This window comes from Protomyctophum bolini (assembly GCF_963924005.1).
Source record: "Protomyctophum bolini genome assembly, chromosome: 13".
Classification (NCBI taxonomy): domain Eukaryota; kingdom Metazoa; phylum Chordata; class Actinopteri; order Myctophiformes; family Myctophidae; genus Protomyctophum; species Protomyctophum bolini.
This window is the reverse complement of record NC_137874.1, coordinates 42,849,166-42,862,057: the sequence shown is the minus strand read 5'-3', so window position 1 is coordinate 42,862,057 and position 12,892 is coordinate 42,849,166. Positions and strand designations below refer to the sequence as shown.

The 12,892-nt window shown below is 45.3% G+C and overlaps 1 protein-coding gene across 1 annotated transcript in view; it reads left to right on the top strand.

Annotated features, from left to right (window-relative positions):
- Positions 1 to 6,084, top strand: part of klf8 (Kruppel like factor 8) — a gene marked incomplete at its 5' end in the record, with an annotated part of 10,075 nt that extends 3,991 nt beyond the window's left edge. Inside the window, 5 exons of the mRNA XM_080781232.1 lie at positions 314 to 602; positions 1,508 to 1,760; positions 2,518 to 2,626; positions 5,159 to 5,298; positions 5,838 to 6,084. Coding sequence (XP_080637358.1) covers positions 314 to 602; positions 1,508 to 1,760; positions 2,518 to 2,626; positions 5,159 to 5,298; positions 5,838 to 6,019 — 973 coding nt within the window. The 3' untranslated portion in view covers positions 6,020 to 6,084. The remainder of the gene's footprint in view (positions 1 to 313; positions 603 to 1,507; positions 1,761 to 2,517; positions 2,627 to 5,158; positions 5,299 to 5,837) is intronic.
- Positions 6,085 to 12,892: the final 6,808 nt, after the last annotated feature.

Here is a 12,892-nt window from a genome sequence, read left to right as displayed (position 1 = left end):
TGGGCGCGCTGATTAAATGGTTCCACATGTCTGTCTCTCTCTCTCAATCACAAATATGACAAACAACATCATAACAACATGATATCAATGAAATTAAGAAAAAAAGAAAGAATAAAATAAAGCAGGTGGTGCAGAAAATAAAACATGGCATACTGTATTTGTGTCCTACTGGTTGTCCCTTTTCTTGTCACAGGAATTGACATCTCTCTCTCTCCCTCTCCCTCTCCCTCTCTCCCTCTCTCTCCCTCTCTCTCCCTCTCTCTCTCTCTCTCTCCAGCAGGTAGTCTCTCTCCCTTCGGAGGTCTCCGTGAAGACGGAACCGGACCCCTCCTCCTCCCCCCCCCTCCTCCTCCCCCTCCCCCCCCGGCCCCGCCCCTGACACCTCCCCCTGCCCGTCGCCCCGCCCCCCCGAGGACCAGACGGAGCCGGTCGACCTGTCGCTCAACAAGTTCCGCTCCGCCTCGCTGCCCGTCTCCTCGGCCACCACGCTGACCAACAACCCGGCGCCCGGCGGCTCGCTGGTCCCGCCTCCCACGCTGTCGCTGGCCACGCCCACCACCATCCACCACCACACCACCACGGTGCAGACGCTGGGCTCCATGGTAACGTAGCGTCCCGTACGCAACCGTTAACATGTTAACACCATTAACACCACCACAGTCTCTAGACACTGGGCTCCATGGTAACGTAGCGTCCCGTACACACCCGTTAACATGTTAACACCATCCACCACACCACCACGGGCTCCATCGTAACGTAAGGCAGAGAAGCATAAAGTAAAGCCTGGTCACAACGTAAGACAGAGAAGCATAAAGTAAAGCCTGGTCACAACGTTAAGGCAGAGAAGCATAAAGTAAAGCCTGGTCACAACGTAAGACAGAGAAGCATAAAGTAAAGCCTGGTCACAACGTAAGGCAGAGAAGCATAAAGTAAAGCCTGGTCACAACGTAAGACAGAGAAGCATAAAGTAAAGCCTGGTCACAACGTAAGACAGAGAAGCATAAAGTAAAGCCTGGTCACAACGTAAGGCAGAGAAGCATAAAGTAAAGCCTGGTCACAACGTAAGATAGAGAAGCTTGAAGTAAAGCCTGGTCACAACGTAAGGCAGAGAAGCATAACATTTAGCTGTTAGCGCGGCGGAAAGAATGACTCGTATCTCCTAATCAAGGGCGCTCTGGACCGTGGTGATGAACGGATCGATATGCTGGCGCTTCATATATCATATATATATGTCATATATCGTATTAATTAAAAAGATTGCAATGTAAGCTAGCAATGTAAAGTTGCTAGTCAAGTAGATTGTTTCCGGGTCGTGGCTTTCAGAGTAAAAGCGCTGTGACAACCCCGGCCACCCAGAGCTCCTATTTTGAAGCACTTCCGGCACCGAGTGTGTTAATGTCTGTCTCTCTCTCTCTCTCTCTCTCTCTCTGTGGTCAGGTGTTAATCTCTCTCTCTCTCTCTGTGGTCAGGTGTTAATCTCTCTCTCTCTCTCTCTCTCTGTGGTCAGGTGTTGTCCCCGGGGTCCATCCTGGCCACCCAGGGGTCGGGGGGTCAGCAGATCCTCCATGTGATCCACACCATCCCCTCGGTGATGGGGGGCAAGGCGGGGCAGCTCCAGACCATCCCGGTGGTCGTCCAATCGCTGCCCGTCGTCTACGCCACCATGCCATCCCACGACGGGGGAGGGGGCGGAGGGGGCGTGGCCACGGCCGCCATCACCGTTCCGCTGATCGGGAGCGACGGGAGGTCAGAGGGCACAGGTACCTGTCTGTCTGTCTGTCTGTCTGTCTGTCTGTCTGTCTGTCTGTCTGTAGTTTCAATCAGTGGTTGCGACCAGGGGGGCAGTCAGACAGATATTTCGTGAAGCCACTAAGGAAATCGGGACTTCCTGAAAGTTCATATAATGGCCTGTTGTGGCGCTGTCATTGGGCCCAAAAACCCCATATCTCCATAGAGGTCCATGTATTTGGGCCCAACTTCACCTAGACTGTATTACCTTAATAAACATGGTCATGAATACTTTCTGCTTCCAGTCACTAGTTTAAAGTCTCATTTCTCATGTCATAATAATCTTTTTTGTAAACTATGGTCCCATTTATTAAAATAATTACCATAAAGTCGCGTATGTTCTGAGGGGCGTGGCTACCGTTACAGTCTATGAACGGGAGCCACCCCCCCGTTCGAGTCAAAATAAAAAACCAACTAAGAAGAAGGGGGGAAGTCCCGCCTCGTTGTCTGGGCCAGCCAATGGGCCAGCTGGGCCCAAAACGGATCTACAAAGATGGCGACTTATACAATTCAAGGACTGACAGGCTTCATCTTACGTCCATATCAGACCCGGGGAACGCTTTGGCCATATTATTTTACAGTCTATGGTTGTAACGCTCTCCCTCTCTCTCTCTCTGTCTCTCTCTCTCTCTCTATCTGTCTCTCTCCCTCTCTCTCTATCTCTCTCTCTCTCTATCTATCTGTCTCTCTCCCTCTCTCTCTATGTCTCTCTCTCTCTCTCTCCCCCAGTGCGTATCACACCAGGTTCTACCTCTCCAATAGAGTATCAGAGCGACCACGAATCAGAGAGCGGCACAGAGTCTGGCTCCGCCTCCTTCAGCATGCAGCATGATATGGGGTGAGAACATGCACACACAAACACACACGCGCGCGCATGCGCGCACACACACACACACACACACACGCGCGCGCATGCGCGCACACACACACACACACACACGCGCACGCATGCACATGCACACACTAGTGGTGTAAAAAAAATGATCGCTTCAGCAATGCAACGCAATTCGCCAATATTATTATATGAAGCGACCTAAACTCCCCCTGTGGGGATTTCAATGCAACTAAAGAAATACATGAACCCGTGTACTGGCGCCCTCTACTGACAGTGACGACAGACTTCGGTGCTCCAGTCTATCGGCCCTATAGGCTTGTTTCCATTGTGGTCTGTGTCTGTATAATATCGGAATCAGTCAGAATCGGCAGATCGGCAGATATGAAAACAAACATTGACCCATTCTGACCTGAGATCAGATTCTATAAATGTCTCTTCTACATCCTGACAGTTTTCTGAAAAAGCTATGCTTCTATGTCAGTCGTTCTTCGATTTAAAAAAAATAGCAGACCTACAGGCTCGCTATGAGCTTGTAGATCTGCTATTTTTCAACACCAAAAAGGGGGTTCCCGCCCCAAAATGGGTTAAACCTGTATATAGGAGAGGCTAGCGCCCCTCAAACATCGGACCAGTCTGAAGTGAGTGGCGCAACAGCGCCCCCACTGTTGGTACCCTAAACATACAGACAGACAGACAGACAGACATAGGGAGGGACAGACGTTGCACCACTCATAAAAATAAGTAATAATAATAATAATAATAATAATATCTGACTGCTTGTATCTATCGACTGATGAAAAATGTGAAAAATCTCTGCAGTGAAATTATAGGTAGAAAAGTGTGACGCATCGTAGAATCAAATGTAATCGTTACACCCCCCCCCCCCCCCCCCCCACACACACACACACACACACACACTGCCAGGCTTATGTAACGTGAGCATGTGTGCGTGATCTTGCTTGCATGCTTGTGCATTTGCTTGTGTGTGCGTGTGTGCGTGCGCACGTGTGTGTGTGCTTGACGTTAGTGGGTGTGGTCCTACTCAACCTCAGGGTGGAGGCCTCACGCTCCACTTAACACAGCTAACTGTGTGTGTGTGTGTGTGTGTGTGTGTGTGTGTGTGTGTGTGTAACTGGGCGTTGCGTGTAAACATTCTTATGTAATACATTCAGACATCATACTGCTCAGTCAGACAGACAGACAGACAGACAGACAGACAGACAGACAGACAGACAGAGTTAACAGGATGGGTGGAGTAACAGGGATGTAGGATGGAGGATGGAAAGGGAAGGGAAGAGAAGGGGAGTGCCAGCTAGTTACAGAAGGAGGACAGACAGACAGACAGACAGACAGACAGACAGACAGACAGAGGCCAGTTTAAAATGTCTACATTAAAATGAGTTGCCTTGGCCTAGCGGTACGGTCACCTAGGCTGCAGGCGCACTACGAGCTTGTAGGTCTGCTTTTTTTTTTAAATTCAAAGAACGACTGATATAACCCGCTCCTATCCAGCAGAATAACAAACGCTCCAACTGATATCTCAAGGTTTATTTCCCCCAAAGACAACGTGAAAAACTGCAGCACAAAACATAATAACTAAACACAATGCAACATGAAATATGAATGTCCTTGTTGTCAGTCAGTCAATCATGATGTCCGTATTATATGTAAACAAACACAATGAGACGTACACAAACAATTAAAACGATCGACAGAACTACAACACTGTTTACAAACAAAGAAAACAACAACATGTAACATACCGTGTGCGCCTTCTGCAGATTATTTTAGGAGAGCTACGACGTTATCTTCTCTTATATTCTCTATTTAAGGAAGAGCTCCTTTACACCACTGAAACTCAAGCTTGTTCTGACTGAGTTCAGCTCACACAGGTGCAATCAATGCTGCCTCACTCTAATCACAGGGCTCTGCTCCTGCATGCCCTTCTAGGTCATAATGAACAGCAATAAAGGACCAGGCACCACACACACACACACACACACACACACACACACACACACAAAGCATACAAATACAATATTATGTACCCAAATAAACATACATATAATGTTCACATATTATACATTTTCAGAAAGGTAAGCAATAAAATAGAATATTACAAAATACCCATTGCTGGGACAGCTATAATAGAAACATAGATTTTTCAGAAAACTGTCAGGATGTAGAAGACATTTTTTATAGAATCTGATCTCAGGTCAAAACAATGGGGAAAAAGTACCCTTTTGACCTGAATATAAGACTAAATGAAGTGGAAACCGAGCTACACTTCCTAACCATCTGTCCATTGTACCAAGACATCAGAGACACATACTTCCCACAGATTACAACCACACACAGAGATTTTGAAAACATGACAAAAAAACTCATCTATTGAAGATTCTGACCTTCAAAGTACATCATTTTTGTTTTGATTGTATTGCTGTATTGTTGTATTGTTCTTTCTGCTTTGGCAATGTAAACGTATGTTTTCTCATGCCAATAAAGCCCTTTGAATTGAATTGTGTGTGTGTTCAGGGGCCACGGGGACATGGAGCCAGTGGATCCCGACAGTCCAGACGTGAAGAGGCGGAGGATCCACATGTGTGACTACGCCGGATGCCACAAGGTTTACACCAAGAGCTCCCACCTCAAAGCCCACCGACGCATACACACAGGTATACCCGTCTGTCTGTCTGTCTGTCTGTCTGTCTGTCTGTCTGTCTGTCTTGTCTTTTGTTTTTCTTCTTATAAATTATTTGATCGGCCCCAAACATAGTGTTCATGAATGAATGAATGACCTTTATGTATATAGCACCCTCCTCAGCACGAGTGCACAGGGTGCTTTACAATAATACAAAAATAAAACAACTATAACAACAGCAGGCAGCCATTATCACAGAATAAACAGTGAAAACGTAGCATCAAAAGGACAATAAGAACACACAGATAAAAACACAAACAGTAGAAAAGTATTTCATTGTCATGATTTGTCACGATCCGAGTTGGCTTTGTCCGCGGCGTAACCGTCTTTAAATAAATACTTTAAAGAGAAATGGGAGAAATGCATTGGGATTCATTTCCTGGGGCCACTCGCCGTTCTGAAAGGGGGAGGGACTGCGACGCTCTATATAGCGACTGCATCACCGTACCGTGCCGTGTGTGTGTGTGTGTGTGTATTCTAAACGGCGTGTGTGTGTGTGTGTGTCTCTTCCAGGAGAGAAGCCGTACCACTGCACGTGGGAGGGCTGCACGTGGCGCTTCGCCCGGTCCGACGAGCTGACGCGCCACTTCCGTAAGCACACGGGCATCAAGCCCTTCCGCTGCATCCACTGCGACCGCTCCTTCTCCCGCTCCGACCACCTGGCGCTGCACTGCCGACGCCACGTCATGATGTGACCTATGACCTCTCTGTGATACTACCACCACCACGACGATGATGACCTCTGTGACCTCCTCCCCCCGCCCCCGCCGCCCGCCCACCACCACACACAGCTCCTCCTCCTCCTCCCTCCCCTCCCCCTCCCCCTCCCCCCCCCCCCCAACACATGACACTTCATGATGTGAACTTTGACGCCATGGCGTTCGTCGACCCTGTGAAACCCCCACAACCCACCACACCCCCCCCCCCAACCCAGATACAGACGAAAAACGACATATCTCATGTTTCAAACAATTTATTAAAATAAAAGTCCTCTCCCAAAAAAACATATATTTGAGAAAAATATATATATATATTACAGAAACCCTCCTCCATATGCGTGCCCCCCCCCCCTTCCCCCAGAAATATATTTTCACAATGTATTGTAGATTTATATATTTTGGCCCCGAATCAAATATATTTTCTTCCGATATACATTGAAATATATCTCTTTTCCTCCTTCTGGCCGGGGAATGTGTTGACCGATGTTTTGAGACATGTAGATATGATGACCCCCCCCTCCCCGTCCACGCCCCCTTTTTCCTGAAGCCACGCCCCCCCCAACCCCACCCCCCTTTCGGTTTCCCACCAGGAGGAGGAGAAGAGCCACGCCTCCTCTCATGGCTCCTCCCACCTGAGGGGAGGGGAGGGGCTTTTCAACTGACCTTTGACTGAGGTGTGCGTGTGTGTGTGTGTATTTGTACGCGTGTGTTTGTGTGTGTGTGCGCGCGTGTATTTGTGTGTCCACTACAGTTACTTTGGACGAAGGGTTATGTGATGATGATGATGATGATGATAACGAAGAAGAGTTGTCTGATGTTCAGACAGGGTTGGTTTTGGGAGTCTTAGGGTTCTGACGTTTTCCGAAAAAACCGGACTCGCCGATTTAGTTCATTATTTAGCTCAAATACTCTCGATTGAAAAAGATTTCTGTCGTTGGAAGATCGAGAAACAATGTTGAAATATTTACGCGGGTCATAATAATTATCTGCCCAACGGATGACTTCTAGAATTGAATAACTTCTTACAAAAAAAAAAGACGTTTGGAAACGATTAAGACGAGTGAGCAAAAAGGTTGAACACGTTAATAATTGTGAATTGAATGAAACGTGAATCCCAAAAGTAACGACATTACATTGTTCTCTTTGAGAAGTCCAGTTGTGCCATGATGATGATCATGATGATGACCATTTGACTTGTTGAAGAAATTGTCCGTGCGCGCGCGCGTGACTGTGTGTGTGTGTGTGACTGTGTGAGTGACTGTGTGTGTAAAGGCAGCTGAAATGGCATGAGATCATGAAAAATGCGCACGTTGTTTCCTTAGCAACTTACTTCATTTACATCATTATTAACACACACACGCACACACACGCACACACACACACACACACACACACACACACACACACACACACGGAGCTACGAGACTGTGAACATTATTTGACTTATATTTTTTGTTTTGTTTGTGTGTTCGTGTCCTTCCTTCCTTCCTTCCTTCCACTCATAGTCACTCATCAGTATTTGTTTTATTGTTTCTTTTTGCATTGGTTGTTTTATGAACATTATTATATAAAAAAAAATGAAGGCCTTCGATGGTTGTTGATTTGTTTGTTTTTTTTATTTCATTCCCTTTCCTGTCGTCCATATACATTATGGTGGTCACGCGCCGTCGACTCACTCCTTTTCAACACCATTTTACGGTTTATTTTTTCTCCATTATATTTCATGTCATTCACGACTGTGAGACGAAACGTTAAGATGAACCATAACGAGAACATTTCAATGAACGAACAAAACAATCCTGAGCGAAACGCAGGGAATAGAAGAACTTACAAGAGTGTGTGTTTGGTGTGTGTGTTTTGGTGTGTGTGTGTGTGTGTGTGTGTGTGTGTTTGGTGTGTGTGTGTTTTAAGATAGATACGTAATCATAACTTGTAAAGTTTTTTTCCGTGTGAGTTGAATTTTTTTACCTCCTGCCCGATTGAGCCTTAAGCCTCATTTATACTTTGTCGTAGGAGAATACGGCTCCTCCAACACGAAGCCGATCTCCAAGCTCAGAAGGCGCCGCGCGGCACCACGTTGTGAGCTCGCATATCGGTTCTATTGGGGCGAGCGGTTAACCCTCGTACAATGGCAAGAGTGTGAATTAAGCGTTAACGATTCTGGATCGTACCTTGAAGTCGCTGACACAGAGTTTGGCTAGCTGGCGTTAGCGTCAACGCTATGTGTCTGTTCCCTGTGTGTCCCGCTCCTCTACACCACCTGGTTGCTTCTATTCTGTCTGTTTTTTTTTTTTACAAAGCGTGAACCTTTAGCATGGCATAGCCTAGCAGCAACCAGCCTAGCATCATTCATGAACCCGGACGGCGCAAAAGCTTTAGCATGTTTATAGCCTAGCAGCATGAACCCTAATGGCAATTGGAAATTGCGTCAATTGAAAATTGCGGAAATTGAAAATTGCGGAAATTGGAAATTGCGGAAATTGAAAATTGCGGAAATTGAAAATTGCGGAAATTGCGGAAATTGACAATGCTAGACTGTAGCATTATAGCCTGGACGTCGCTAATGCATGTTATAGCCTAGCATTCTAGCAAAACAACTTGAATCCAGTGAAGTGCACTGCTGACGCTTTGGCATGTTACACCATATGGCGTTCTTTTCCAAATCGGGAAGGATTATTATTATTATTATTATATATATATTTATATCATCCGGTCCAGACCGGATCACACATCCGGTCCAGACCGGATCACACAGGCAATTTAGGAACGCACAGACCAGACCAGGTGGAAAGTCTGGCGACGCGAGGTTTCTAATCGCCATATGAACCCAGTGCCCCATAGGGCCCCACAGGGCCCCATAGGGCCCCACAGGGCCCCATAGGGCCGTAACTCTGTGCCCATATGAACCCAGTGCCCCATAGGGCCCCATAGGGCCCCATAGGGCCATACCTCTGTGCCCATATGAACCCAGTGCCCCATAGGGCCCCATAGGGCCCCATAGGGCCGTAACTCTGTGCTCATATGAACCCAGTGCCCCATAGAGCCCCATAGGGCCCCATAGGGCCGTAACTCTGTGCTCATATGAACCCAGTGCCCCATAGAGCCGTAACTCTGTGCCCATATGAACCCAGTAGTGCCCCGTAGTGCCCCATAGGGCCGTAACTCTGTGCCCATATGAACCCAGTGCCCCATAGGGCCGTGACTCTGTGCCCATATGAACCCAGTGCCCCATAGGGCCTTAACTCTGTGCCCATGTGAACCCAGTGCCCCATAGGGCCGTAACTCTGTGCTCAGCGCTTCTGTGCGGTTCTGGAGGCACTATATAGAGGAGAATGGTTGTCAGGGTTCCAACGCCCCACAGGGGGGCGCTCTCTCTCTCTCTCTCTCTCTCCTTGCTAGCATTTCTGCCGCGGTCGGAGGGCCAGTCGGGCTCCGCCATCGGCTCCGGAGCCGCTCGATTCAGATCGGACCTAGAGCCGATCGGCCTGACCCCTGACCTTTTGACCCCACGGTGATTATATGCAACGTTAAAAAAAACACAGACCTCACAGGAAGCACTGCTTCCACTTCCTGCGGACGACAGGAAGTAGTGGTCCTGTATATATAGCCAGGAAGTGGTTGCAGGTTGCCTACAGCTTATTGGCTCGTTGTCATTTCAGATGTTTTCTAGAGGTCAAAGGTGATTTAAAGGTAGAATAAGTGATTTCACTCAAAAAACCTTAGGTTTCGTTTTTGGCTGTGGGACCTAAGCCTTCGTCCAATCAGGATAGAGAGTCAAAAACGAAACCTAAGGTTTTTTTTGACCCCCAGGGGTTAACTGGGGGACAGGGAGGAACTCCTTATATGGTGAGCACACTCTATAGTAGAGAGGATTATCACAACAAAACAAAAAAAATAAGTGATATTTGAATTAAGTGAAATCACTAACTCTACCTTTAAAAAAAAAAAGAGGATAAAAAAGCGAGCATTAGCGTTCAGAGTAGACAGCATGCCACAAACACACAAATAAATGCAAATATATAAATGTCAGATAAAGGTAGGGGGTATGTGATATTGTCTGGGTTAAAACAAAGAGGTTTTTGGTTAAAAGGCTAAAGCACTATATTTATGGTAACAGTAATCATTACTATATAGAAGAGTTTGTCCAGTCACCGCTAGGTGTCGCTGCAGCTCTTTGATAAAAACAGAAAATACTTTTTCGGGCGGGTGGCAACATTTCAGCCAATCGGGTGAGAGTATACGTCCATTGATCAGCTTAATTTGTGATAAACAGAGTCTAGACCAGTGGCGGATTTAACAATCTGTTGGGTTCCCACAGCGAAGCTGCAACCGGCAGACGCCCCCTGGTCCTACTCCACATGGAGACCGTCTTTCCATTCAGTTAAAGGAGAATTCCATACTAAAAGGCTTTCTTACCTTTCTTTGTAGTCGTTACGTCCCCACCAAAGAGGTCCAGGTGTTATTTTGTGCAAAAGCTCCTTATTGGCTGTTGCCCTAAATTAATTGCATTGAATTGAATGGGGCTATGGGGTGTGGTGCTGATTCGCTTATTTCCATCACTCAAAATTATAATTTCTTTGTATATATCCTCTCTTCATAATGTAAATAATATCCCAAGCGGCACACTTTACTACTTATTTCGATGGAAATAAGCGAACTAGCATAACACCCCATAGCCCCATTCAATTCCCATTCAATGCAATGCAATTCATTGAGGGATTATTGTATAGGGAAAATAGCCAATAAGGAGTTTTTGCACAAAAAAACACCTGGACCTCTTTGGTGGGGACATAACAACTACAAAGAAAGGTAAGAAAGATAAGAAAGCATTCTAGCATGGAATTCTCCTTTAAAGTAGCTATAAGCAATCATATGTCAACATTTTAATGACTTATTTTTTAGACATGTCATTGCTTATAGCAGCTTTAATGGCAAAAAAAACCCAAATGCTTATGCAATGTGAATTGCCAACATGGCCACTTGTGTGTTTAATCTGATCTTGTCTTGAGTTCTCTATCCTGATTGGACAAAAATAATTGGTATATCCTGACCTGACCTGAAAAGGGTTTTTCTGTTTGAGTCGCCTACTATCAAAATATGTCTTTTAACCAAAGAAAATCACTTTACCGCCAACCTTTAATTTGACACGCTGAGTCATAAAAATCCGGGAACCCCTTTTGGTATTGCTTTAGCTATTGAAAAATAGCAGATCTACAAGCATATATCGCGGCACCGAGTGCCGCGCTTATACGAGCTTGTAGGTCTGCTATTTTTGAAAAAATCGAAGAACCACTGACATGGGTTAAAGCAGACGTTACAAATAAATAAGGAGTGAGAAGATTCCACATGTTGACGTTACCGGTTTCAAGATGGTGTCAGAAAGCATTGTTGTATTCCCGGGAAATGAGAGGGAAAAACAAACAAACAAACAAACAAACAAACAAACAAGGGGAAAGGATTCTCACTGCTTTTATCAGAATAATAATAATACTTTAACGAATATTCAGTATGAGATGAATTATATTGATCTCGGATCAACGTGACAACAACCACAACGATGTTACAAAGCACATGTTTCTAGGAGAGTTTATGCATTTGATTAATTAATGCAACTTTAATTAATTTTGTAAACTGTTGATAAGACATTAAAAAAAAGGGACAATGAGATAAATGATTAAAAGGTAAATCTTTGTACATAACTGTATATATATACAAACATAAATGTTGACGGGTTGAAGTTCTATTTTTAACACTGATAATGTGAAGAGAAACGAAGAAGGAGAAGAGGAAAAAAAAAACATTTCTTTCTTCTCTGTTGTTTTGCTGAAAAAAATGTGTGTTTAATTAATCTGTTGTTTTTTTTTTTTATCTAATCCGTTCGTTTTCTAATTTCTTGAAACAAACGGTGTGGGGGGGGAAAAAGAAAATGAAAAGATGCATTTTTTTTGGTCCCAACTTTGTGTTGCATGGAGACTTTTTATTTTTTCTCTTTTCGGTTATGTTTTTGTTTACGTTGTCGGCATGGCGATGTTGTTGTGTTGTCATGACGATGTGTTGTTTGGAGATGATGTGACACTGACTATATGCAGAGCGGCGGCCATGTTTGAGCCATGTTGCCACTGGGGCGGTTTGGAAGCACTCGTTTTCTGTTAAAGGACCACTTCACCACTTTTCAACCTATCTTCATAGAATAGGTCCTCACTAATAATCATGAAAAAAAATGACGCAATTTCTTTCTACTCGGTCTGTGTCTCATAGGAGGGCTGTGGGCAGTTCAGAAACCGTCTTCCAGTGACATCATAGATGGGGGATACAAGCTAATAGAAACTGCAGGCTTTCTAGTCCTGAAAAGTTGCAATGCGAAAATGGAAATCTAAACATTTTTGTAAAAAAAAAAGATTATTTAAAAAAATATCTGCCTAATGATGATGTCACTGGAAGACGGTTTCTAAACTGCCCACAGCCCTCCTATGAGACACAGACTGAGTAGAAAAAAATCGTGCCATTTTATCATGATTATTAGTGAGGACCTATTATATGAAGATAGGTTGAAAAGTGGTGAAGTGGTCCTTTAAGCGACAATCCTGCTGCCTCCCACATTGTGTGCAGTGTCTGTTCAGGTGGTGTTATACTAAACGCAGAGTTATATCCCACGAGCACTTCCAAACTCAAACACTTGTAGCTCCATCATGACGAGAGAGAGAGAGGCCTTTTGGTGGCGGTTCTGGACAACCGTGGGTCCGACCGACTCGACACCGGGCACTGGACCGAACCCGGTTCTCGAGTTGCGTGGATTTCAGACTTACTACACACACACACACACACACACTCGACCAGTGCATTTATAGT